Source organism: Nanorana parkeri, unplaced genomic scaffold (assembly GCF_000935625.1).
Source record: "Nanorana parkeri isolate BGI_ZX_2015 unplaced genomic scaffold, ASM93562v1 scaffold966, whole genome shotgun sequence".
Lineage (NCBI taxonomy): Eukaryota > Metazoa > Chordata > Amphibia > Anura > Dicroglossidae > Nanorana > Nanorana parkeri.
This window is the reverse complement of record NW_017307234.1, coordinates 627533-651005: the sequence shown is the minus strand read 5'-3', so window position 1 is coordinate 651005 and position 23473 is coordinate 627533. Positions and strand designations below refer to the sequence as shown.

The 23473-nt window shown below is 40.6% G+C and overlaps 1 protein-coding gene across 1 annotated transcript in view; it reads left to right on the top strand.

Moving 5' to 3' along the window:
• LOC108795401 (uncharacterized protein KIAA0825-like) overlaps positions 1-23473 on the top strand; it is a 227600-nt gene that overhangs the window by 23804 nt on the left and 180323 nt on the right. Inside the window, exons 4-7 of the mRNA XM_018566648.1 lie at positions 3486-3704; positions 5153-5561; positions 21103-21262; positions 22698-22853. Coding sequence (XP_018422150.1) covers positions 3486-3704; positions 5153-5561; positions 21103-21262; positions 22698-22853 — 944 coding nt within the window. The remainder of the gene's footprint in view (positions 1-3485; positions 3705-5152; positions 5562-21102; positions 21263-22697; positions 22854-23473) is intronic.

The window sequence follows — 23473 nt, the reverse complement described above, 5'->3', positions numbered from 1 at the left end:
GGGTCATGCGTATTTGCTCAGACCATAGTGTGCGTGCACAACAGATTGGACGCATGTATGATAAATTTAAAGAAAGGGGTATCCCATTGAGGTCATTGAGCAGGCACTTACTAAAGCCACAGAGAGATTTGAGGGGTCGAGTAAAGTCATCAAGCAGGAGAGGCCACCCTTTGTACAGACATTTACATCAGCGTCCCGGGCAATAAGTAGGGCGACTCAGATTAATTCTAATATCTTACAGGCCGACAATACCTTAACACCAGTTATTAAAAACAGGCCGTTGCATATCTATAAACGTAGTAATTCTCTCAAGGATCTCTTGGTCCAGGCGGACCCTAGACCCAAGTATGCCAAGAGACCATTTTCCTTCTCAAGCAGGTCAGGAAGTTACAGATGTCACTGCTGTAACATATGTAATTCCATGATATGTGGTGAATCGTTTTTTCATCCCCACAGTGGGAAAAAATATAGTATTCAAGGTTATCATACCTGTGATACCGATTTACTGTGTTTACCTATTGAAATGCCCGTGTGCATTAATATATGTAGGTAAGACAATTGGACCATTTAAAATAAGGTTCCAGAAACACAGAAGTGACATTCGTATAGCCATAGGGAAATTGTCTAAAGGAGAGGAGTTAAATCTCAACAAGCCTGTTGCGGTTCACTTTGCCACAGAGAAGCATCAAACACACAAACTCAAAGGCTGGGTGATAGAACAGGTGCATAGACATCCTAGAGGTGGCAATAGAGCCAAAATGCTTCTCCAAAGAGAGGCACATTGGATCTACACACTAGATGCAGTGTATCCCAAGGGCCTCAATGTGGGACTTACCTGTTTCTTGGAGGAGAGATAAAGGGTTTTGGCAAACAGTGCAGCGGTGAGCCTACTGCTTCCCTTGTTATTCAGAGGGACACGGAGACAAAGACAAAAACTCACAAATCCACAGTGGGCCGCATGAGTTACTCAGACGGCAGCTCTGGGATTATTTTTATTCTCACACACATTAATTATCGCTTTGGGTTTTCACTTATATGTCACTTATATTTGTTGCTCCATCCATAATTTTCCTGCCTAGTGGATTTTGCATACCCTGTACATAATGTTGTAATGCAATCATTTCATCTGTACATGGTAAACGTTTAAATCTCAATAACACACAGGGGGGCCCTCTTTATATTATGGACACGTGCAAACGGTGCATATGTGTTTGCATTATAGGTGCATTGTCGATTGATATACTATTGCATTTCTGCCATAAGGCTTTATTATTGCCTGTTTCTGTTATAGGGTTTCATTACTGCCTTTTTTCCCATTCGGCACCTCCCACAGTAATTATACACCTACAGTGGGGCAAAAAAGTATTTAGTCAGCCACCAATTGTGCAAGTTCTCTCACTTAAAAAGATGAGAGAGGTCTGTATTTGCCCCACTGTAACAGCCAGCGTTTGAGCTAATTTTTATGATCAAACTGACTGTATGAGTGGCTTACTATCACCCCAACTGATCCATACTGTGCAGTGGAACAGCTGTCAGATCAGCGAGCGGACGAGACGCCCCTGTACCCACAAGGTGCATGCGCCAGTGGGCGGGTCAAGCGGCCACGGCTCTGGATGTTAAGAGCCACTGTATAGCGTCATGTTGCTGAGGCAACCAGCACCACTTTGTTCCCGGTGCGCTCGCGGCCCTGACACTTGATACCGCTCTGCACTTGGTCTTACGATCTCTAACGCAAACTATGTATTTTGCTACTGGGTGAGTCACACTTATATGTGCTGTTGGGAGTCACTGATGGTTCAATAGATATGGCTGGTATTTATATCATTTTGCACACGTCCTTTTCAAATACTTAACGGCAGGTGTGATGTCATAACGAAGCCCTAGGTGGATGGGAGTGGTTTCACAGCACTCAGTTGACTGGTATGTCTAGGTATATATTTTTGTATGTCTTTCACTTCACTGTTATCTCTAAGCCTGATGAAGGGGACCCTGCGAGGCCCTGAAAGCGCTTGCAAATGAGATACAGCTATTGACAATAAAATATTTTGCTTTTTCAAAAAAAGCCAATGAGATACAGCTATTGGCAATAAAATATTTTGCCCTGTTAAACGCCCAGGTGTGAACCAGGCCTAAGATGGGATGAATAAGGGCTCTGCTTTGGATTCCCATGGCGGGTATATATTGGATGAAGCTCGAAACTTAACATGCAGAGGAAACCCAGATTATACGGGAGTAGGGAGCAAATCGGTGGTCTACATATGTGCAAACACAGGAATAGTGTGGCAACTGGGCAACCTTGTGTTTCAAAGAGTAATACCACACAAAACAAACATCACAACAGGGGAGGGAAATGGGGGGAGGGGGGAGAGCAAGAAGCAGATAGAAAAAGGGAGGAGAAGATGAGAAAAAGAAGAGGATCCGGGCTGTGTGCAGGGGCAGGGGGTCTACCGTATCGTAGAGGACTTAAGAGCTGAGTTAGATGGTACAAAGGTGGCAAGGAGTGGCTGAGGCAAAATATTTGCTGATCCAGGGGGACCAGATGGTCTCAAATTTATTAGTATTATGGAGTTGTAGTAATACTAAGGGACTTACTTAGCCAATTCTTTGCTATTTCTCTCTTTGCGGAAGTACACACATGCAGTGAAAGCTTAAACTCTTTGTTGGGGAGGCCTTCCGCCTTACAGGAGCGCAAAATACGGGTCTTTGGTCATTGGTTGAGGCTTGTGTTTTGATCCCAGAGGGGCATGCTGAGGATGTGCAAGAGGTAAAGTATAAGTGACCCAAAAGTGGTAGCAATGTGAATGAAGGGTGACGTGCTAATCGCCTAAGTGTGTTGAGGGAAAACTGAGCGACGTTAGAAAGGCAGCCATCTTCATCTGCTGCGTGCGTGTGCCCCATCTTTGAAGGATTTGCTTATCAGTTGCGGCAGGGGCATTTCTCTCTCCTTTGTGACATGCAGCTGTGGGATGGAGAATGCCCCTGCCACAACTTATTGGGCTGGGAGGTAGGGGTTTTGTCAGTAACAGTTTTGCACTGGCTTTGGCTAACTCAGATGAACTGGTTAGCCCCCACACATCCCTAATCATAAGACACATGGCTCGCATCCTCTTTTGATTGCTTCCAGCAGCCTACCCTGGGTTAAAACTGTTATATTAAATAACTCCCCCCCAAAACGGAAGAAAATAAGAAAAAAGTCCATTGTTTTACATTTTAATAGTTTTAAATCAAATGTATTTATTGGCTACCAAAATGTTCTTAATCGACAACTCAGTTTGCTGTTGAGTGTTGCTACAAGCTTGGCTTGTACTCTCACAGAAAATAGGTAATCAAGCTGTGTTTGCACCATTTTGCAATGTTATGCCTCAGGCACACTTCTTACTTTAATTTTCACTGTACAGATCTTTGAATTATGTGGACAAACATAAATAATGCTTTGCTGAAAAGTCGTCACTGTAAACCACATATTTATCTTTTTTTTTTTTTAGCACATACAAGCAGAAATTATGTCATTGGGTTTTTAAGAAGGATCCTTGTAAATTCGGTAAGAGGCACGGTGAATGAGGTGGCATCTCTCATCACTTCCATTGAGCCCAGAAATCATTCTCTGTCTGGTTCACATCGTAATGTTGCTGATATACTGCTCAGAGCTTTGCCGAAGAAATTGAGCTCCAGCAACTTGGATGGAAAAGAGGGAAAGCACAAAGGTAAGATGTTTATTTTGGTTAGAGAATCCTGTTTTCAGGCATACGAACTGTAAGTACATGACTGTGAACTAGGTGATCAGGTTTTTTTAGATGTTCATATGGTTACTGCAACCATTGGTGCCCTCTGACAAAGAGAATTTTGCGTAAGAGATCACTGGCTGTAACCAATGATATAACAGAAACAAATAACCAACCTATAGCTCATATACTGTATATTCCAGTAAGAGAGGGGAATAACTCTATTTTGTAGCTCAACTGCAGAATGAAATAACATTTAGGATTTGAACCCCCTTCCTCATCATAAAATACTGATAGTTTTCTCTAGGGGTTTCAGTTAGAAGCAAATATTTGCTCTGTACCTCACTCCCGTGCCAGCCAGCCTGCTCTTCTCCATTGCTATGTTGTTCAGCAGGGAGGAAGCCTGCTGAACAGTGGACTACACTCTCTTGAGGCCCCCTAGACCCAAAAAAGTAGTATATAGTGTATATAGGGAGAAGGTTAGGCACAAACATTACATTTTTTGTGTGTGCAGAAAGTCTCCTCTCAAGTGTATCTAAACCCAGGAACAAAGATGTAATACATTGCAGCTTACCCATTCTTAGAAGATGTTGTGGTTGCATTAGTTTTCTTTTTTGCAGGCTGATTTTCCTATAATTTCCTGGTGATCATGCTGGTAACATTCTTTTTGCCTTAGGGTGACAACAGTCCCTTACTGTACTGTATCTGTTGATCAGCAGCATTGCCACTCTAGGGCAAGAGGTGTATTAGAACTGCAGAATACCTCCGCTTCTCCATACTATAATGGAGAGCTGTTCTGTAATTCACAGAGAGAGCTGATACAGGAGCAGCAGAGGCAGAGAGCACAGAAATGTATCAGCTCATAAGCTTTTTAGGACGGTCAACAATTTTTTTTTGCACTTATCAAAGAGATATACCTTCACACTTTAATTTGTATAGTAAGAGAAGGGGGAGTAATTATAAGAAGTTGGTTCTGGCAACATCCAATGTTAATCTCATACAACTGCATACCTGTGTATTACAAAATGTCTGTTTTTAATTTTTTTTTACATTGTGCAAACCTCTGAATCATGGATGGCAGAATTTTAAAGTCAGTTTTAATACATAAATGATAAGAAGTAGCAAAAAAAAAATGAAAATTTTAAAATGTGTTGATGGCACATAAATAATGCAGTAGATGTGTAACTTACTGTATTTAAGGTGAACATTCTTTTACACAGGTTTTGAGGAACCTCTGTTAAAGTAAAATGCATGTGATGTTCTCAAATATATACATACAGTAAAATGGTCTGTGCTGAGTAGCAAAATAGGTATATCAAAATGTAATTGACTACAAACTGTTGGCTCATAGTATCTTACTGTAATGCTCTTTGGTCTTAATAATGGGCAGCTGCATGCAGGATCATGCTATTTGTTTTCCTTTTCTTTAGATTTCACAAGATTGACAGCTGAAGCGGTCTCTATTGTTATCAGCAAGCTACCTTCAGTAATTGCCTGCTTGCTTCCACCAATAAAGTATTTCTACTCTTTCTCTGAAAGAAAGATATCAGAACAGTGCTCTGCAGTAAAAAATATGGGAATACTTGTGTGGAACCTAATTGAAATTATATGCCATGTACTGAAAGATGGAAATTCCACAGAACAGCTGACAGATACCACCCTGTCTAGATGGAGCCAAGAGAGGCTTGCTGTAGTTTGCGGGTGCTTGGAAAAGATAGTCGAATTCAAGGCTGCTAATTCCAAGGATGAAATACAAAGAGTGCTTGAAGATCTAGAGAAACGGAAACCTAACTGGATCGAAAACCAGCTGCTGAAGGCCAAAACTCTAAGCTGTAAAGGGTAAGATTATAGTGTGTCCTAAGCATGTAAAGCTCACAAATGTACTATCCTTTATGGTTCAGTGGGATCAGCACAAAAGTCCCTTGTCAGACCACATCCAAAATACAGTTTTGGCCACCTACCTGTAAGAATTACATACAGTAGTAGAGCTTGAGGGGAGTCACAAAATATTACAAAAACTAGGTATGTTTATGGCTAAAGGAAATCTTTGATTTGAACAAAAAAACTTTTCTATATAGGGATGCACCGTTATGGATACCGGTATCGTTATGGGTGCCAATACTGGCCATTTTCATGAGTACTCGTACTCATGAAAATGCTCTGATACAAAGCTCCAATACTGGCGAGTCCACCTGAGTCCACCTGAGAGTCCACGCACAGCCCACCATAGACCATGCACAACCCACCATAGACACTGCACAAGCCCACCTGAATGTCCGCACAGCCCATCAAAGAACCTGCACAGCCCACCTGAGAATCCGCACAGCCCACCATAGACCCTGCTTAGTCACCTAAGAGTCCGTGCAGCCCACCATAAAACCTGAAAAGCCTGCCCGAGAGTCCGCACAGCCCACTATAGAACCTGCACAGCCCACCTGAAAGTCCACATAGCCACCTAAGAGTCCACACAGCCCATCATAGAGCCTACACAGCACACTATAGACCCCACATAGCTACCTGAGAGTCCACACAGCCCACCATAGACTCCCCATAGTCACCTGAGAGCCCACACAGACCACCATAGACCCTGCATAGCCACCTGAGAGTCCACACAGCCCATCATAGAACCTGGGCAGCCCCTTGAGACCCCACACAGCCCTCCTGAGACCCCACATAGCCACCTGAGATCCTCCGCTGGAGACATCAGGCCGGCACCCCAGTGCAGCACAGAGTACGTAGCGTCATATTATTCTGCATTGATGTATAATGCATTGCTGGGATTTGTAATCCTCTATAGCTGGTTGCCTGGTAGCTGGTTCGGCATTGCTGTATAATGTATTGCTGGCATTTTTAGTCCTCTCTAGCTGATGATATTATTCCTTATTGCTGTATAATGTATCGCTGAGATTTGTAGTCCTCTATAGCTGCTGTTATTCTGCATTGCTGTTTAGTGTACCACTGGGATTTGTAGATTTGTTTGTCCCTCTATAGCTTGGAATCAGTGGCAGAACTACCAGGGGTGCAGCGTTTGCAGCTGTGACTGGGCCCTAGCACTTCACCGCTGTCCTAAAATCAATTAGCCTGTATTGTTTTAGAAAAACTCTCACATGACACTAAAAAAAAGGTGTCAGTAATTGGTATAGATGAGTACTTGAGTAACAGTATTGGTACTTGTACTCGGTCTGGAAAAAATGAGACAACCAGAATCATGTTAGCAGAGCCACAATCACTGTCATAGTAAGACAACCAAAAACATTGCTGCAGATCCACAATCAGTATCATAGCGAGACAACCAGAATCATGTCCACAGAACCATAATCAGTATCATAGTGGGACAACCGGAAAACATGTCAGCAGAGCCACAATCTGTATTATTGTGAGACAGCCACAAATATTAGTGAAGAGCCAATTAGTGTCATTGTGAGACACCCAGAAATGTGTCTGCAGAGCTACAATCAGTATCATAGTGAGTCAACCAGAAACCTGTCTGCAGAGATAAAATCATTGTCGTAATGCAACAACCATGAACATGTCTGCAGATGCAAAGTCAGTACCTGAGTAATAGAAGCTGGAATGTGCCTGCAGAGATGTATCTGGCAGTAGCATAAACATAAAAAGTGCAGATGTAGTAACTTCAGGGTCCGTTCTCTCCAGTGTGTTTTAGGTGCAGTGTGGTAAAAAAAAAACTGTAATACACATAAAACTCACTGCTACTAAACTGAAAAGGTGTTGTGATATTAAAATATAGAAGTGGGTTGATTATAGATATTTTATAATTGTATTGGTCAGTAGTAGACACTGCTGTGTGCGTGTTGGTTAACGGTTGTTACCTGTGTCTGGATTGGGGAAGTTTGAGTTGTCATGACAATTTTTTAGGAGACAACACTGGCATGTTTGGTGTTATTTCCGAGGAGAGGGAGAAAAATGCATAGGTGAGAATTTGCCCCTTGAGTTTATGTTCATTATTTATGCAGATTCTGCCATAAGCTGGATTGATTTCTGTAGGATACAAGTATTACGCACACAAGCAGATGTATTATTAGTTCGAAGGAAAGACACTATTCTGTTATACAGTGCTGCAATAATCAAGCAAGCTCATTACATAGATCATTCTAAAAATTCTGCTTCTGAGATTGTTGGTTGAGATTCCATTGCCTACTTGAATGGGATCAGAGTTTTAGAGATTTAGAGTTTTAGTCGGTCATTAGCAGTTTTGATATTTAATAAATAACCAAAATATTGGCTGAACTCAAACTTCTATTACAATATACATGTTGTGATCAGAAGATTGCCAATGTCTATACCATTTGACCGGGACCCATTTTGAAATATTTGGTTCTCAGCACTGGAACTATTCAGGTCCATTCACCCGATAGTTTCAGATTAGAAACTATGCCGCTCTGCTAACCAATGCAAGATTTCTGACATTTCTTCCCTTGTCAATTGTTTGTTTTTTGCCACAACCCCCCAGCACACAGACACAGAAGTCATATGCAGTGTTGTATAGAAATATCATGAATGTGAGGAATCAGATACAGACAAAATGGATTAAACGGATTAAACATTTGTTTTGAAAACAAGAAGTAGACTAATAATGTGACAAAACCCATATAAAATAACTTCTCAGTAAATGATTATAATTTAGTGTGAGACAACCAAAAATATGTCCGTAGAGGCACAATCACTGTCATAGTAAGACAATAGTGTGAGACAACCAAAAACTACTGTGTGCATGTTGTTTAACGGTTGTTACCTGTGTCTGGATTGGGGAACTTTGGGTTCTCATAACAATTTTTAGTAGACTACACTGGCATGTTGGTTGATTTCTGGGGACAATCGACAAACAGCTATAACACAAATATTGATAGGCCTCCCTCATCCCTGTAACCTCTGCACCCCCATTCACATGACATTTTCTGGTGGCATCAGGACAGTTGGACAATTATGGTGGATGGCTGAACCCCTTTACCTGTGTAGTAAAGGCTGAAGGCTTGTTAGAAGTGACTAGCCTACAAAAGCTCACTCGTTGCATCATCAAAAGGTGATTATTGTGGATACCAGCATTATAGCCAGTCTCCGAGTTTTGAGAACTAAGGATAGCCTAACTTATCCAGGACTGAGGAGCTGTGAGAACATGATCCCAAGGAAATCCATGGTTGTCACAGGGGTTTAAGTATCCATCCCTTCAGTGTCTATGGCTTGCACTTCTTTGAATCTGAAAGCAAAGGAAGAGAAGGGGCATACCAGATCCCACTAATGTATTGCTGAATACTGACCTGGACTGCTTAGACTGCCAATTGGTGCCTAGTACATGGGAGCCAAAGCGTTAGGTCCTTAAAGTTTCTGTCTCAGAGTTTGGGCTGCGACGGGGGAAAAATTAGCCTTTTCCTGTGTCTGACCCTGAAGGAACTTTGGATGAGCAGAGGACAAGAGACTGTTTTCCTGAATTGTGTGAACTCTCCAAGGTACTGTACCCTGGTGTTTTGACAGCCTCTGAGAGTGTTGGGGGTGGGCAGGGAAAGGAGTGTTTGTTTCATTGTGCCAGGTCCTGATGGTACTCTAGATGGCCAAAAGACAAAGGAGTGTTTGCACTAATGTTTCTCTTGATCTACAGCCTGAGAATACAGCTGATTGTATGCCTCAGGTTGTAGACAAATTGCATTATAAATGTATTGAACCTTCAGCAGGAAAGAAATGTGTTTTACACAACTTTTGGGGGAAAAGGTTGGGGTTCTCTAGCAATTTGTGAAGAAAAGGATTGTGTTTCTGTAGGACACAGTGAAAAAATACAGTGTATGCCTGTGTATGAGTGTGTGAAATGGGTCAGATGCCAGTGCCACCAAACAAGCTCTAGGTCACATGGGAGTGGTCCTTAACCAGTCTCAAACACCTTAGCACTGTAAATGATAAAGTGCCCCCAGATGAACAGCACATAATGACAAATTTGCCTATATCCTTCCAGTATGTCGTTTGTGGCCAGCAGATAATGAGGATCCACAGGGTAATCTGCTGACCAATCCAGACCCATTGGCATCTATCAGAGAGTTGCTCATTGGCCATCTCCTATCTACGTTGGTAATGTCATGATAACATTTGTGTCAGTTATTTATATTGCTGTCTGTGACCTAAAGAGATTTCCCCTTTCCTGTCTGGCTGCACATGGCATTTTTAAAAATAATTATTCTGTATGTGTACGCCTGTTGCAGGCATGGAGATTCACCAGTAAATGTTTTATGTACAGAAATGAATGCAGGTTTTCCTCAGATTGTATTTGGGGTAAGATTATGCAACCTTGAATTATGCAAAACTATTTTTGATGTCACACACAGGCTAAATGGAAAGCATGGAGTCCTCTTATAGTGACAGTTCCTTTACTGCAGAAAATAGGCATCTGATTGTCAGTGAGATTTGGCAGCAGAAGGGTAAACAGAACTGAGGCTATTTCTCACAGCAAAGCAGATGCTCACAGGAACCGTCTTTGAACACAGTCCTAACATAAGTTCACTTACAGGGCAGCTGGCACGGTCGCAGACAAGGGAGTGAATGAAAAACGTAACTCTTGCATACTCTCTGTCTGTTATTCAGATGCCACTTTACTTAGCACACTCACTCATGGCAAAGTTACTTTTCACCATCAGTTCACAGAAACCCTCCCAGCATTTTGTGGTTAGTGATGGGCGGTTCTAACTAGAACATTAGAACATGGAAAAAGTTCTTACAAGATCTTAGAACTCAATGAAAGTCTTTGGGACCAGAACTCCTAAAACCAAATGTCCCCATTTTGAAGGCTTATATGCAAATTGTTGGCCATAAAAATGGTATGGGGATTCAGGTATTGGCCTAGGGGGGTATCAATGCAAAAAACACTTAGAGAAAATACAGTTTTTAAGGGAGCAGTGATTTTAACATCACTTAAAGTGAAACAATAAAAATGAAAATTTCCTTTAAATATCGTGCCTAGGGGGTCCCCTTAAACTGCCTGTGAAGTGGCGGATCTGTACGATGTGTAACAAGTGCTTTAAAATTGGACCTTTAGTGTTGGTGGTGCCTTCACACCGTAACCCTTCAGAGTTATTCTTGACAAGTGCAGAATTGGACCCTGCTCTAAAATTTGAAATTATATATACCTGTCACACAGGCATGGAAAAAATGAGCCTTTGGTGTTGGTGCCTTCATACTGTAAGGCCTCATTCACGCGACAATCGGCTGGCACGTACAGCTCCATGCTGTGTGCAGAGCCCTATCGGGCAGCTCCCTAGAAGGACAGGTACTGCATGTGATTAGTACACAGCCCCCGTCCTTCTCTATGGGACTACGTGACCGTAAACCCCCCTACGCTCACCTCAAGTGAAGTCCGTACGGGTGCGTGTTTCCTGGCTCGGACGCAGACAGGATCAATAGAAAGGCAGGCAAACTTTTGTTTGCCTGAAGAAGGGACTGCCTGGTCCCGAAACGCCGTTTTATTATGTGACATCATGTTCAGTCAATAAAGGAGATTGACTGTTGTCTACAAATGGAGTGCAAGTGACTTTATGGTATTTTACTTTGCATTGACACGCATGTGCGCCATTAAAGAGGCCCTCTGATCCTCTCAGTTTTGACTCATTTCATATCATATTTGCTTCTTTATATGATGTTGCTTTGTATAGAACATACAGTATAGTTCTGTTTTGCATGTTTGTTTTGTTGATCATGATAATTATGACTATTATTTATTAAGACTAGGGATGTTCAGATACCAGTGCCGATACTTGGTATTTTCACGAGAACTACCAGGGTTGCAGCTGTGACTAGGCCCTGGTGCTCCACCACTGTCCTGAAATCATTAGTCTCTATTGTTTTAGAAAAACTGTCACATGACACTAAACAAACATGTATCAGTAATTGATATCTGTGAGTACTTGGGCAAGTATCAGTACTTGTACTTGGTCTGGAAAAATGGTATTGGTGCATCCCTAATATATACATTTAAACAGGGATAAACAAACCCCAGAACCCCCGTAGCCAACGTCCCTAAAAAATGACAGTTGCCTCCTAACCTTTGAGTTTTTCTCTGGTCTAGTCCTGGAGCTGGAAAAGTATCAGTATTTGTACTTGTACCAAGTACGGTACCTGGTATCTTAACATCCCTTAATTAAGACAATAAAAAAGTCTTGCATATATAATTTTAACTGTCCAGCTCGGAAAAAAACATTTGTGAAAATCCACTTTCCAACATATTTTACATTTTGTCATTGCCCGAAGGTGAACACATATTGAAATGTCCCTCAATGACACAGAACTAGATAACAAACTAATCCTAATATATTGATGATCTCAGCAGTAAAACGGATTCACACATTTTAGTTTAAATATGACTTTGACGTGCATGGAAGAAACAAAGAAAAAAAAGAAAAACTCACCCGGTTGGAAGTGTCAGCTGTGTACACTGCTTGTCTTGTACACTGTCTGGGAACATTACTATTCATTAAAATAACCTTCACTTCAAAGTAACAGCCAGGCTGTAAACAGTCATCTTGTATTGTAGAGAACACGCTGCCCCCCAAAAAAGTGAGGAAACGTCCGTCTTTGCAAAGTAATTTGTGGCGTTGAAGATTATTGTTTTTCATCATGGTGACCCTGGCTTGGCTGGCTGGGTGCATATACAGATTAAGATGAATGCAGTTATTCCTTGGCTGAGGTCTGCCTCTTTCAGGGCACATTCTCCCTAATGACATGATTGATAGGCTGTACCAAATACAGAGAGGAACTCATTAATCATAGCACTGACTGAATCCAATCATCTGCTTCACCTGCAAAGTGATGGACAGGAAAGGATACAATTTGGGTGATGCACTCCTTTGTCAGAGGGCCCTCAACTTTTTCAATGTCATCCTCATACATACACAAAATGACTCTGATAAAATAGGGTGGTTTGAATCTGCCATGGCAAAGAATAGCCTCAAATTGTCCAGCTAATTTAAAAGAAAGGTTTTGTGTAGTTACTGCAGCTGCAGCTCATAATAAAATCATGGAGTACAGTGTCTAAAGGTAAAATTATAATTCCTGTTACTTTTGGCTATTAACTCAGGACATGATAAGCTGACAAAATATATGACCCAAAGATATTATGGCCCGCTTAATAAAAGTCAGAAATTTGGTGCCACTGTTTAAATGGCATCAACAATGACATATTATATATTAGTAAATGGGAGGGGGTATTTGTTAAATGGACATTTATTTTTTGTGAATACTATTTATTTGTAGAGCAGAAGACTTATTTTACCCAAACACAATCTATAAAGCTAGAGATTCCTATAGGTATAGGTATCAAATAATTAGGTAACATACTAACATATCCAAAGTAAATCTTAAGTTAGAAACATGATATATTCCCCAAGTGAAGCGTGTAAGATAGGTGTTTATGTTAACAGCAAAGTGTTCCCTAAATAAGGCCTACATGTATTTACACATGCACATTGAGGGATAGTGAAATGTTAGCACTAAAATATGCTGCAAAAAATATGATAATTAAAGGGGGGGTGGCTCTGGCAATGTTAGTTTAAATTGTCTAACTAAAGTTATTCCACTGGGAGTGTGTGATATGTTCATTATAGTGCTAAAGGGGAAGTACAGCCACAAGGGTTCAAAAATTCTCCATAAAATACTCACTCAGCATGCTTGGCAGCCATCGAAGAATTTACAGTTTGCACAACATTCCAGATTTTGTGTATTTCCATGACATCCGTGAAATAAAGATAATAGCTTATTAAAAATTAGTTTTTTTCTCTGTTGCCTATAAATCTCAGACAATCACATTATTCTTATCGCATAAAATTTAGGCTGGGATATATGTTTGTTATTTAATACCAGTGAAAGTACTGGACACACAACTATTGCATGTAAATGCTTAAAGTAGAACTGTGGCCAGGCTATGCACATTCAAGTATTTACATATTATTTACAAGCAGTAAATGAGCTTTAAAGCTGGGTTCTCACTTTCATCTTTCATGATGCCTTAACACAACACGTTAACACTTGTTAGGTTACACTTTAATGTGCATTATGTTAGGTCAGCCCATTCATTTTGAATTGGCTGGCAATGCATCCCAGTGCAGCCAAAACTGCACCAGACCCTTTTTGGGAAATCGGACGCGGAACGCACAGTAGTGCAGGGGTGCGTTGCCTTAGTGTGTTGGGGTGCCTTTAGGAACATGGCACTGTAATTTACAAATGAATGCATACTGCAGTACTGCACATGACTAAAATGCAATAGTGCAATTCTGGCCATAAAGAAGCCCTCACTGATTTCTGCAGCTGCAGACACTGTGAGACAGTTCATCCCAAAAGTTCACAAGAGATGCTGTGAAATCGTTCAAGCCGGGTCTGAACATTTTATCCTCCCCCTTTTCCTGTTCACCTGCTCTGTGTAAACATAAGAGAGTAGGAGACTGGCAGGCTGTCAAGTCACTACTGGGAAAGGGGAGAAAAATTAACTTTACTTCTGAAAGTACAACTCCACTGTGTCTGCAGTTACACAGAGGTCAGTGAGAGCTTGTTTCAAAGCTCATTTACTTGAATTTCCATAGCCTGGCAAACTTCTACTTTAAAGTCCATCTTTAGCCAAAAATAATCATTTAATTTAGGCTAGAGCTGGGAAAGGCTGGATTCTCCGTAATGTTTGATTGCCTTCTAGGTCCCTATTAAGGGGACTTCCTCTCACTTTTTGGTAGTACAGAATGATGGGATATATCTTTAACAGTGACATGGACAAAACAAATTTTTTACTAGAGTGGAGAAAGGTAATGTCTTCTGACAATATTTATATGGCTGTCTATATCTTCCTGTCCCAATTAAAATCACATACCCTATTGACATCACAGGGAAAAAGTAAAGAAATACCTCACCAATGGTCTCACCTCCAATATAATTTCTGGAATTTCGATAATATACTATTACTGTTGAAAATTAGTCGTTGAGGACAGTCTAACAATGCCATGGCTATGAGGCAGATTCCCTATAAGATTTGAAAATGTTAATACAATAAATTGAGTGAATATTCACTTCAATTATCCAATCATGTGCAGATCAAAAAATAAACAGGAATTTGCCTTTCACATGATTGGCTAATTCATGTGAATATTTACATAAGTTACACTTTAGTGAATCAGCCTTCACGTGTCTGTAACAATTATATGCTGTCTGTAATAATGGGGGCAATTGTTAATTTAAAAAAAAAATGGGTTGGCAGCTATGCTAAAGAGGCTTTCAGCTTGGAATTACTAGCTGAAATTATTTCCAACCATGACCCAGTCCCAAACTGGGGAAATCCTTTTGAAACTTGGAATTAAACCAGTTATAATGATTTTAGCAGCTCCTAGACGATTATCTATCAGTTTCTAAAGAAAACCTTGCCGTTTTTTATTTCTGTTGATAAAAAATTGTCATGGAAAGTTCTGATGTCAATGTGAAGTGTAACAAATGTTAAAATGGTAGATTGCCCTGATGTTCCCCCTGGACCAATATTTTTTGGTCATGCTCCAGTCTGTCCATTTTGAGACATTGTGAGAGACACAATAAGGTGTCTTGTTTCAGTGGAGCAGATTCTGGCAGTCTTTCTACTCCACATGACCGCTAGTTCTAAATGTAAATACAAAACGTCCCTTTCCATACACCTGCTCAAAGCTGCTAGGGTGTGTATTCCATCTCTGTGGAGATCTCCACACTCAGCAGTGGTTCTTGAAAGTAAATGAGATCTGCCAAATGGAAGATTTGACCTCCACACTCTATAACACTGAGGATCTTTTAAACTCCACGTGGAGACCTTGGTTGTATTTTATGACCACAGACCTTTATCTTAGGGTAATGTCATCCAGTCCTCCTTCATAAATACATCTCTGTGTACATATTTATAAGCCCTGTTGTGCTTTGGGGCTTTTACCATATTGGGGGCACTCTTCTTGGATTAGCTCCCTCCACGGGCTTAACTGGTGGCTAGTCCCCTACCTGTCTTCCATCCTTTTCCTAGCCTCTTCTCCTGCCTCATATAAGGGACTCCCCCCTTCTTGTTTTTTTCAGGAATACTTCATTTTACTATATTGTTTCACCATATTTTCACTTATGTTTCCTTTCATTTCTTAACCTTGTACCTCTTGCTATAGGTCCTAGCCCTAACACAAGTTCTTGTACAACAGTGTAGTGTGGTGCTTTGTATTAATTGCCTTGTGTGTGACACTTGCACTGCCTTAGTTCTGTTACCAAGTGATGTAACAAGTTTATTGCTTAAATGAGTGTCTTCCTTTATGTATGCATAAAGAATATATTTGTTTCCTCTCTACTTTTTTTTTTTGGTGGATAATGCAGGATATTACCTTGTACCTTTTGCCATTGGGGTACTACTTATGGTCATATGTTTTATTATTGCATTCTTTTTCTGTTAACAGAGTTTAAAAAAAAAGGCACTGGCACTGTGCTCTCCACTGGAAAGCACAGTGCCAGGTACACAGTGGTGTAAAGGATGCCGATGAAACTCTAAAGTATTTTTAACACAGTGAAATCTGTCAGCAAAATAGATTTTGAAGGCTCAGTTTTGCCGTTGTCGAAATATGAATAGAGAAAGTGTGCAAAACAGTCTAAAATTGAGCTTCTGATTAATCAGAAATATGGAATAATCTGTCCTTATTAGGCCCCAAAGTTTTTCTAGTTTAATAACTTACAACAGTGAGATAAAGTTTGCGTGCATGTATTTGTGCATGGCAAATTAACATGGTGCTAGACAGATCTGGCTGGGGAATGAATCACAGGTAGAATAGACAGAATGCTTGCAAATGAAACACCCAGCTCTGCTTATAGCAACAAAGGAAAGACTTGACTAAAATAGCACCATATTATTCCTAGTACACTTATTTCATTTGGTAAATTCAAGTTTGAAGTAAAAAAAAAACAAAAATGAGAAATTATATTTGATGAGCTATTTTAATTCACATTTTGTTTTTATTATTCTTGTTTACTGTAAAAACAGAGATCCTGTACAATTATTAGAATGAAGGATGTGGAATATTATTTATGGAACTGAAACAAAATAAAATAAGTTTTGCGGGCAATTAGATGTATGCATTAAATCTTAATTCTGCTCTTGAAAAATTAAATATGGAACCTGATTGGTTGGAATATGGAATCATTCCAGTTTTCTATGTGCTAGCTGAGTAAAAAGGAACAGCAGGAACAGGCAATGTCTTGTCCCACTGACCTTATTGACTTGCAGAAAGTCTCTGGTGCAGAATATTGCTTATACCTTTTACAGGGTCATATATTATGGTTTTCTGTACCTAAATCAGTAAGTGGGGGAAAGGGAATACCCATTTTATGGAGCATACTAGTATGAACGTTAAAGTGACATTAAAGTCTAAATTACCCCCAATGTTGGTGTAGGGACTTACCGTAAATGATGCCTCCTATCCAACCCTCTTCTTCTTTCCAGTAGTTTTCAGGAGTCCCTCCAGTGCTGGATCTCTGTCTCTGATCCAGCGATTACTCTGGTCTCTACTGTGTCCCACGGTGTCTGTGCGGGTGCACGCCTCCGGGCTGCCTGTATTGATTTACACTGTGTCTCTCCTCTTCCCTTGAAGATCTCTACTGCGCATGCGCCCGCCCCATGAACCTTTGCTGCCCCCCGCGAATCTTCGGAGGGGAGCGAGCGGCGGAGACACAGGTAAGTTTTTTAACCTTTTTGGTAACTTTTAAAAAAAAATGTTTTTGCATATATCTACTGCTTGCTTGCTAAAAAAAATTAGGGTTTAATTATCCTTTAACTGCAAAATCTACAATACCACATATAAGTTGTTGTCATGGGAATTTCAAAAGAATGTTCTGAGTTTTGAAAAAGTGTTTTTTTTTCTCCTTTTTTCTATTTTCTTCCACACAAAATATATAACAGCAGGCAGAATAGATTCCATTATGACACAGTTTAAATTTTTCAATCCATTTCATACATGAAAAACATTATTTTTTTGTGTTGTTTTGTTGTCAAGTTAAGAGGAGGTGGAGCGCATTTGGGCTTTGTAATTTGTGTGCCAATTCAAAGTGGGAAAGGGTGTAGGGGATGAGAGGGGCACGTTGTGGGAGATAATGGTAAGGGGGAGAGAGGGTGGGGTGGGATAAACTTGTTTTGGCTTGCGTTCCACTTCAGTCCAATTCTTATGATCAAAGGATTTCAAAATGTCTTCCCTTCACTGCAAAAGCTACTCAATGTAATAGCTTCATTTTTAAGCCTCATTCTTATAATTAGTCCTGACGACCATTGGCAGAAAGCCCATAATCCAAAATGTTACAGTTGCTATTGGAACATGATTGGAGGGGGAATCTTCCAATGGAGACGCTGTTCCGGTGATAGCATTCTAAGAGGGAATTTCCTCTTACTTTGGAGATATTACCTCTCACTTCCTATTGTGTCTCTGTGATGGAAGTGAATGAAAATGTCTCCAGTATGATAGAGATAAGCTTAAAGGTGGCCATACACTGTACAACCCTCGCAAGACTCTTGTTTTGCGAGGGTTGTAAAGTAATTTAAAAACGTACGATCTGCCCATCTTGGACAGGCAGATCGTACTTGCGATCATCGCAAACCCGACCCGCTGAGGGGCGGGTTTCCGATGACTGCAATGCTGAATGGGCAGTGTGCACGTGCGCACACCAGCCTGTTCGGCAGTTGTCGAACAAGCACGCCAATAACCCGCCGAGAATCGTACGATTCTCGGTAGGTTTTCCAGCCTGCTAGTTCGACAGAAGACGTGCGATCGTACAGTAGAAACAGTCGCACATCTTCCATACACTTTGCGATTATCGTACGATCGCGGGATTTCCAGCGATTATCGTGTGATAATCGTACAGTGTATGGGCACCTTTAGAGTCTGTCTGTGGGCTTTTGTTCACATCAAGACCATGCTAGCTGGGATCTGCTTCCTGCTTGCACTTGCATGCCTTCCATACACTTTGCGATTATCGTACGATCGCGGGATTTCCAGCGATTATCGTGTGATAATCGTACAGTGTATGGGCACCTTTAGAGTCTGTCTGTGGGCTTTTGTTCACATCAAGACCATGCTAGCTGGGATCTGCTTCCTGTTTGACATGGTCAGTTTGAAACAGGAGCAAGGGTTCAACAGGTATTTAACAGCAACAAAACAAAGAACATTTAAAGGTCTATATGAATAGTCCAATCAAAACAGGAGCAGACAGAATCTGGAGCAGTTGCCCGAAGCAACCAAGCATCTCTCTTCAGTTTGCTCAGGTAAGATTTGAAAATGAGAGAGAGAAGCTGATTGGCTGCAGTGCAAATCTGCTCCACATTTTGTCTGCTCCAGTTTTAATAAATACCCCCCAAGGAGTCTTCATTTATGGGGCAACATGCACTTTAAAGCAGATATCCAACATTTTCAAAAGTTAACCCGCACTGCAAATGTTAACTGATTGTTTTGGTCTAGAGAACAGAATAAAGAAAATACATTAATCCGATCCTGTGTCGGTGAGCGTTCACCCTCAGGGTAGTCACATTAAATGCAAATGAATGAAACTAGCATAGATGTGTTGACATCAGCCCAGCTTAGACCAGGGGAGGAGAGGCTGTGGGGAACAGTCTAGCGGTCAGTCTGGATCGAGGATCATGTAAGTATCTTTTCTTTGCGCCCCTAGACCAAAACAAGCAGTTAACCATTTGAATATCAGCTTCTCACTGAAAGGGAATTGCTTCTCCTTGCTGAATAACTATAAAACAAGCCTTCTTTTCAAGTAATCTACATGGGCACCTTGAAGAGATACATTGTCTGTGAAAGGCTCCAGACCCACTGACACATTTTCAGTGCTTCAGCACTGCTCATTCCTCTACGTAGCTGGCAAAAATACCTGGTGCATCCAGGTATGAGGGAGCATATGATCTCTTCACATGTGACAGTTCTTGTTTCTAGTGGGCAATTTCTAGGCCTTAGCATTATCACATGAAGGAAGGAGTAATGTCACCACAAGGCTCCTTCTAGGCTTGGGTCTAACACCAGGTATCTGGTGCCGGCTGTGACAGAGGAAGCATGACTGGTGAGATGAATATCAGTGGGTTTGCCACAGACAGACTGCCCTGAGCGGGAAACTGACAGTGTCTCTTTAAAGAGGAACCATGGGCAGTCGAAAACGTAACCCTTGCAGTGGGGCCACCCCCTCACTGCAAGGGATAAATGCTCGTTTTTGTCTAGGGTCTGCAATAACAGAAATAAATATTCAACCGAACCTCAAACCCCGCTGACTGCTAGACAGATCCCTGTAGCCTCCCCCCCCCCACTGTGCCCCCCACTGTGGCGATAGACTGTCCCTCTGCGTCCTCACGTCCAGTACACTCTATTGGACATGATGATCATGGGTTCTTAGACCACTGGAGCGAATGGGAAGAGAGTCTGCAGGGACCGGTCCAGCAGCCAGCTGGGTCTGAATTTCGGGTGAGTATTAGTTATTTAAGACCCTAGACGGACACGAGCAATTAACCCTTGCAGTGCAGGAGTAATCCCATTGCAAGGGTTAAGTTATCTACTGCGTGAAGTTTTTTTAAAGTATATGTAAACCCTAACTGGAAGATTATTTGAGATTTTAATGACTGGGTGTACATCTACTTTACCCATCCACTGGTAATTATTAAATATTCAGCTGTTATCTAAAGTTTATTGGGCTGTTTATCCCCCCAATGTATTGATGACAGTGGTGACATTAGTCCTCAATTACTTTATATTAATTTCAAGCATCAAAACTAAAGCTAAGCAAGACCGTGTGTCACCCTAATGCTTTAAATTAACTTTATTTCTTCTTTAAACATTACTTCCATGTAATTATACTGCATATTTATCCAGTGTCCCTTGACTTTCTCATTGCATCCTCAATGTAAATAGTGAGATTCAACAGCTAAGCAGATAAGAGCAAGGACAAAGTCTATTTCTAAAGTAATCATGCAGAATGAGCCAGGGTTTATTAATTTGATTGTTACTTTTAATAGTCGCTAACCTTTGGACTCTATTTTTTTTTCTTCTTCTCCACATAACAATAGGCAGGTATGTTTGGGATTACAAAAGATCAAGATTGGCTATTATTCAATGAAAAGTTAAATTATTACTTTGTAGACAGACTCTAAATATTTGACTTGACAGAATATCTTGCTTTTCTGATAATGATAGTAATTTTCCTGGGGCCTAAAAACCTGTAATAATATTTGCTGGGATTTTAGAAATTGAATGTACAATAGTAACGTGTCTGCTGGACAGGTTCCTGCGCCAGGGGCAATGCAGTTCAAGAAGACACTAAAAGGTTTTTATTGTGCATATTATTTTATCAGAAATATTTAATGCCTTACACTTTTTCCTTTTTCCAGTGACTTTGCAATGCAAGAAGACAGTTCAACAGAACAAGTTCAAGGCAACAGGCTCGATTTGACTGAGCAGAAAATAAATATGATGGTACTGGATATCTGCCACAAACCAGGTGGCAGCGAGTACCTGAGGCAAATTCATCACATCATCCAGCTCAATGAGGTAGGGAAACTGCCTTTTTGCCGAGCAATTAGGTGTGTATTGGGTTGAGGCAGAGTATGCTGGCAGCTAAGCGTTCGTCAAAGACACAGTAATACTTTTTAAAGTCAATAGCAGACGGACTATTGCAGTAGAATTCTGCATATTTACATTGCAGTGGGATTTGCCTACAAAAGGGTTATTGTGTTAACATTATTTTGTTTATGTTATGGAAATTATAAGATGGCACACATTCTTTATTCCTGTTGAAAAGAAAAAGTGTGTTTGTGCATTTGTAGATAGATAGAAGTATACTGTATATACACACAAACACACATAGTAGCGTACAAGTGTGTGTGTGTCCAAGGAGAAAGTGAAAACAGGACACATGCTCTTCAGTTGGGAGTACACGTGGATTGATGCTTTATTGGGGCACATTTTAACAATCTTATGATAGATTCACAGTGTTCTGTAAAAATTGTATTATGCTTAAAGAAAATGAAAATGTAAATCCAGGTAGTTGGTTTTGTTTATTGCATCACGCTTTAGCACGTTTCTCATATTGCTTCTAAACCTGAAGTCTATTGTCTATTGTTCCTGTACTGAGTAACCTCCCTCTCATTCTCCATTGTGTACGGCTGAAGATGCAATGGGCTCAGATGAAGGGCGTTGTTCGGCACCATGGAATCACATGGGCTTGCTTTTGCACTGGCTCATCATCTTCTGGACCTGTCAGAATATGGGGACTAACAGTCCTCCTTTTGTTTTCTTTTTGTTTTTATGCCAGCAGGGCAAGATGAATGCTTGAAACAAAGCGAGACCGTGCAGGATGTGTACCCTCAATGCAACATTTTCGTATTTGACTGTAGTATAGCTTTACACTAACATTTAAAAAAAAATTAATTATAAAAAGATATTCCAAAAAATGTCCAATCCTTTCATTGCAATGCTTTAGTTCTCAGTGCAATGTTTTGAGTATTTGCTGACATCTAAATTCATGGAACTTCACCCAAAGCAGACCCAGATAGTCCTACCATAAGCACCTACCATAAAGAGATCTTTAGTACATATGCATTTTTACCCTAAACTACAAATATTTATTTTCAGATTTATGGGAAAAAAAACATATATTCATATCACATATTATGAAATTGTATTAGATACGCTGAAAATATACACTTATACTTAGAGAGCTGTGATTTTAACATTATAATTCTACAATATATCCAGGCAGTTTTTTTATCGATTAAATATTATTTTGTATTAAATTAATACTGAAGCATGTACTGTGTTTTACCTTGCATTTTCTCTTATATTTTTTTATATTTCTTTTTTTCCACTGTGGATACCACATATATCTTTATGCATTGTCTTTTTTAAAGCAAATATGTATATAGAGTGCTGTTTTCCGAAATGGACATTGTTCTGTGCTAATATCTCAGTGTGCTTTGCATTTTAGGTCTACCTGAATGAGGCATTGTCTTCCCAACATTCAGAACAGGCAAATACACATTCAGAAGCGTTTGATTTGACCTTGACCAGTGCAGAGGACCAGCTTTCATCCTTCAACCCTCTGCATACATTCACACTACCTGATTTAAGTGCTGAGAGTGAGGTAGGAAACTGAATAGCAAGACATGTTATTGTAATTAATACAATAGATGCATCCAGGGGCTGCTGAAAGACAGTGAATGTCTCAATGAACACAATCAAATTCTGATAATTTCAAACATGTTATTTATGAAAGATTATTGTGTTTTTTCTTTCTGATAATGTGGATACAGCTGTTTGAGTAAAAGGCATTCTACTTTATGATTGTAAAACTTATTTTGTGCGGTTTCTATGTGTCTATATATCTAAGTCATAGGGGCATGCCTGGGCACACCCTAATCACCCCAAGGACAACACCTATCCTGCAACAGTGGGTGCCATGTTTTTAGTCACCAAGCTGGTGGGGAGATCAGAAAAATCTCTTTGTGACCGGCTCAGTGATGCAGAGCGCAGCAGCACTTGCCACTTAGATTCCTCACATAACAGCCTTGATGCCTGGGAAGCCGTGAGAGACTGTCGCTGCGGCTTTCTAGGCTTCCCATCAAATCAGGAACCTGGGAGGGTGGTCACATGACCACCTGTCAGGCTCCCTGCTTCTTAACTGTATCCCTGCTTGAAGGAGACAGTTAAAGAGATGGGAATCCTGGATACTTAAGGTCTGTGTATGTATGAGATTATATATAT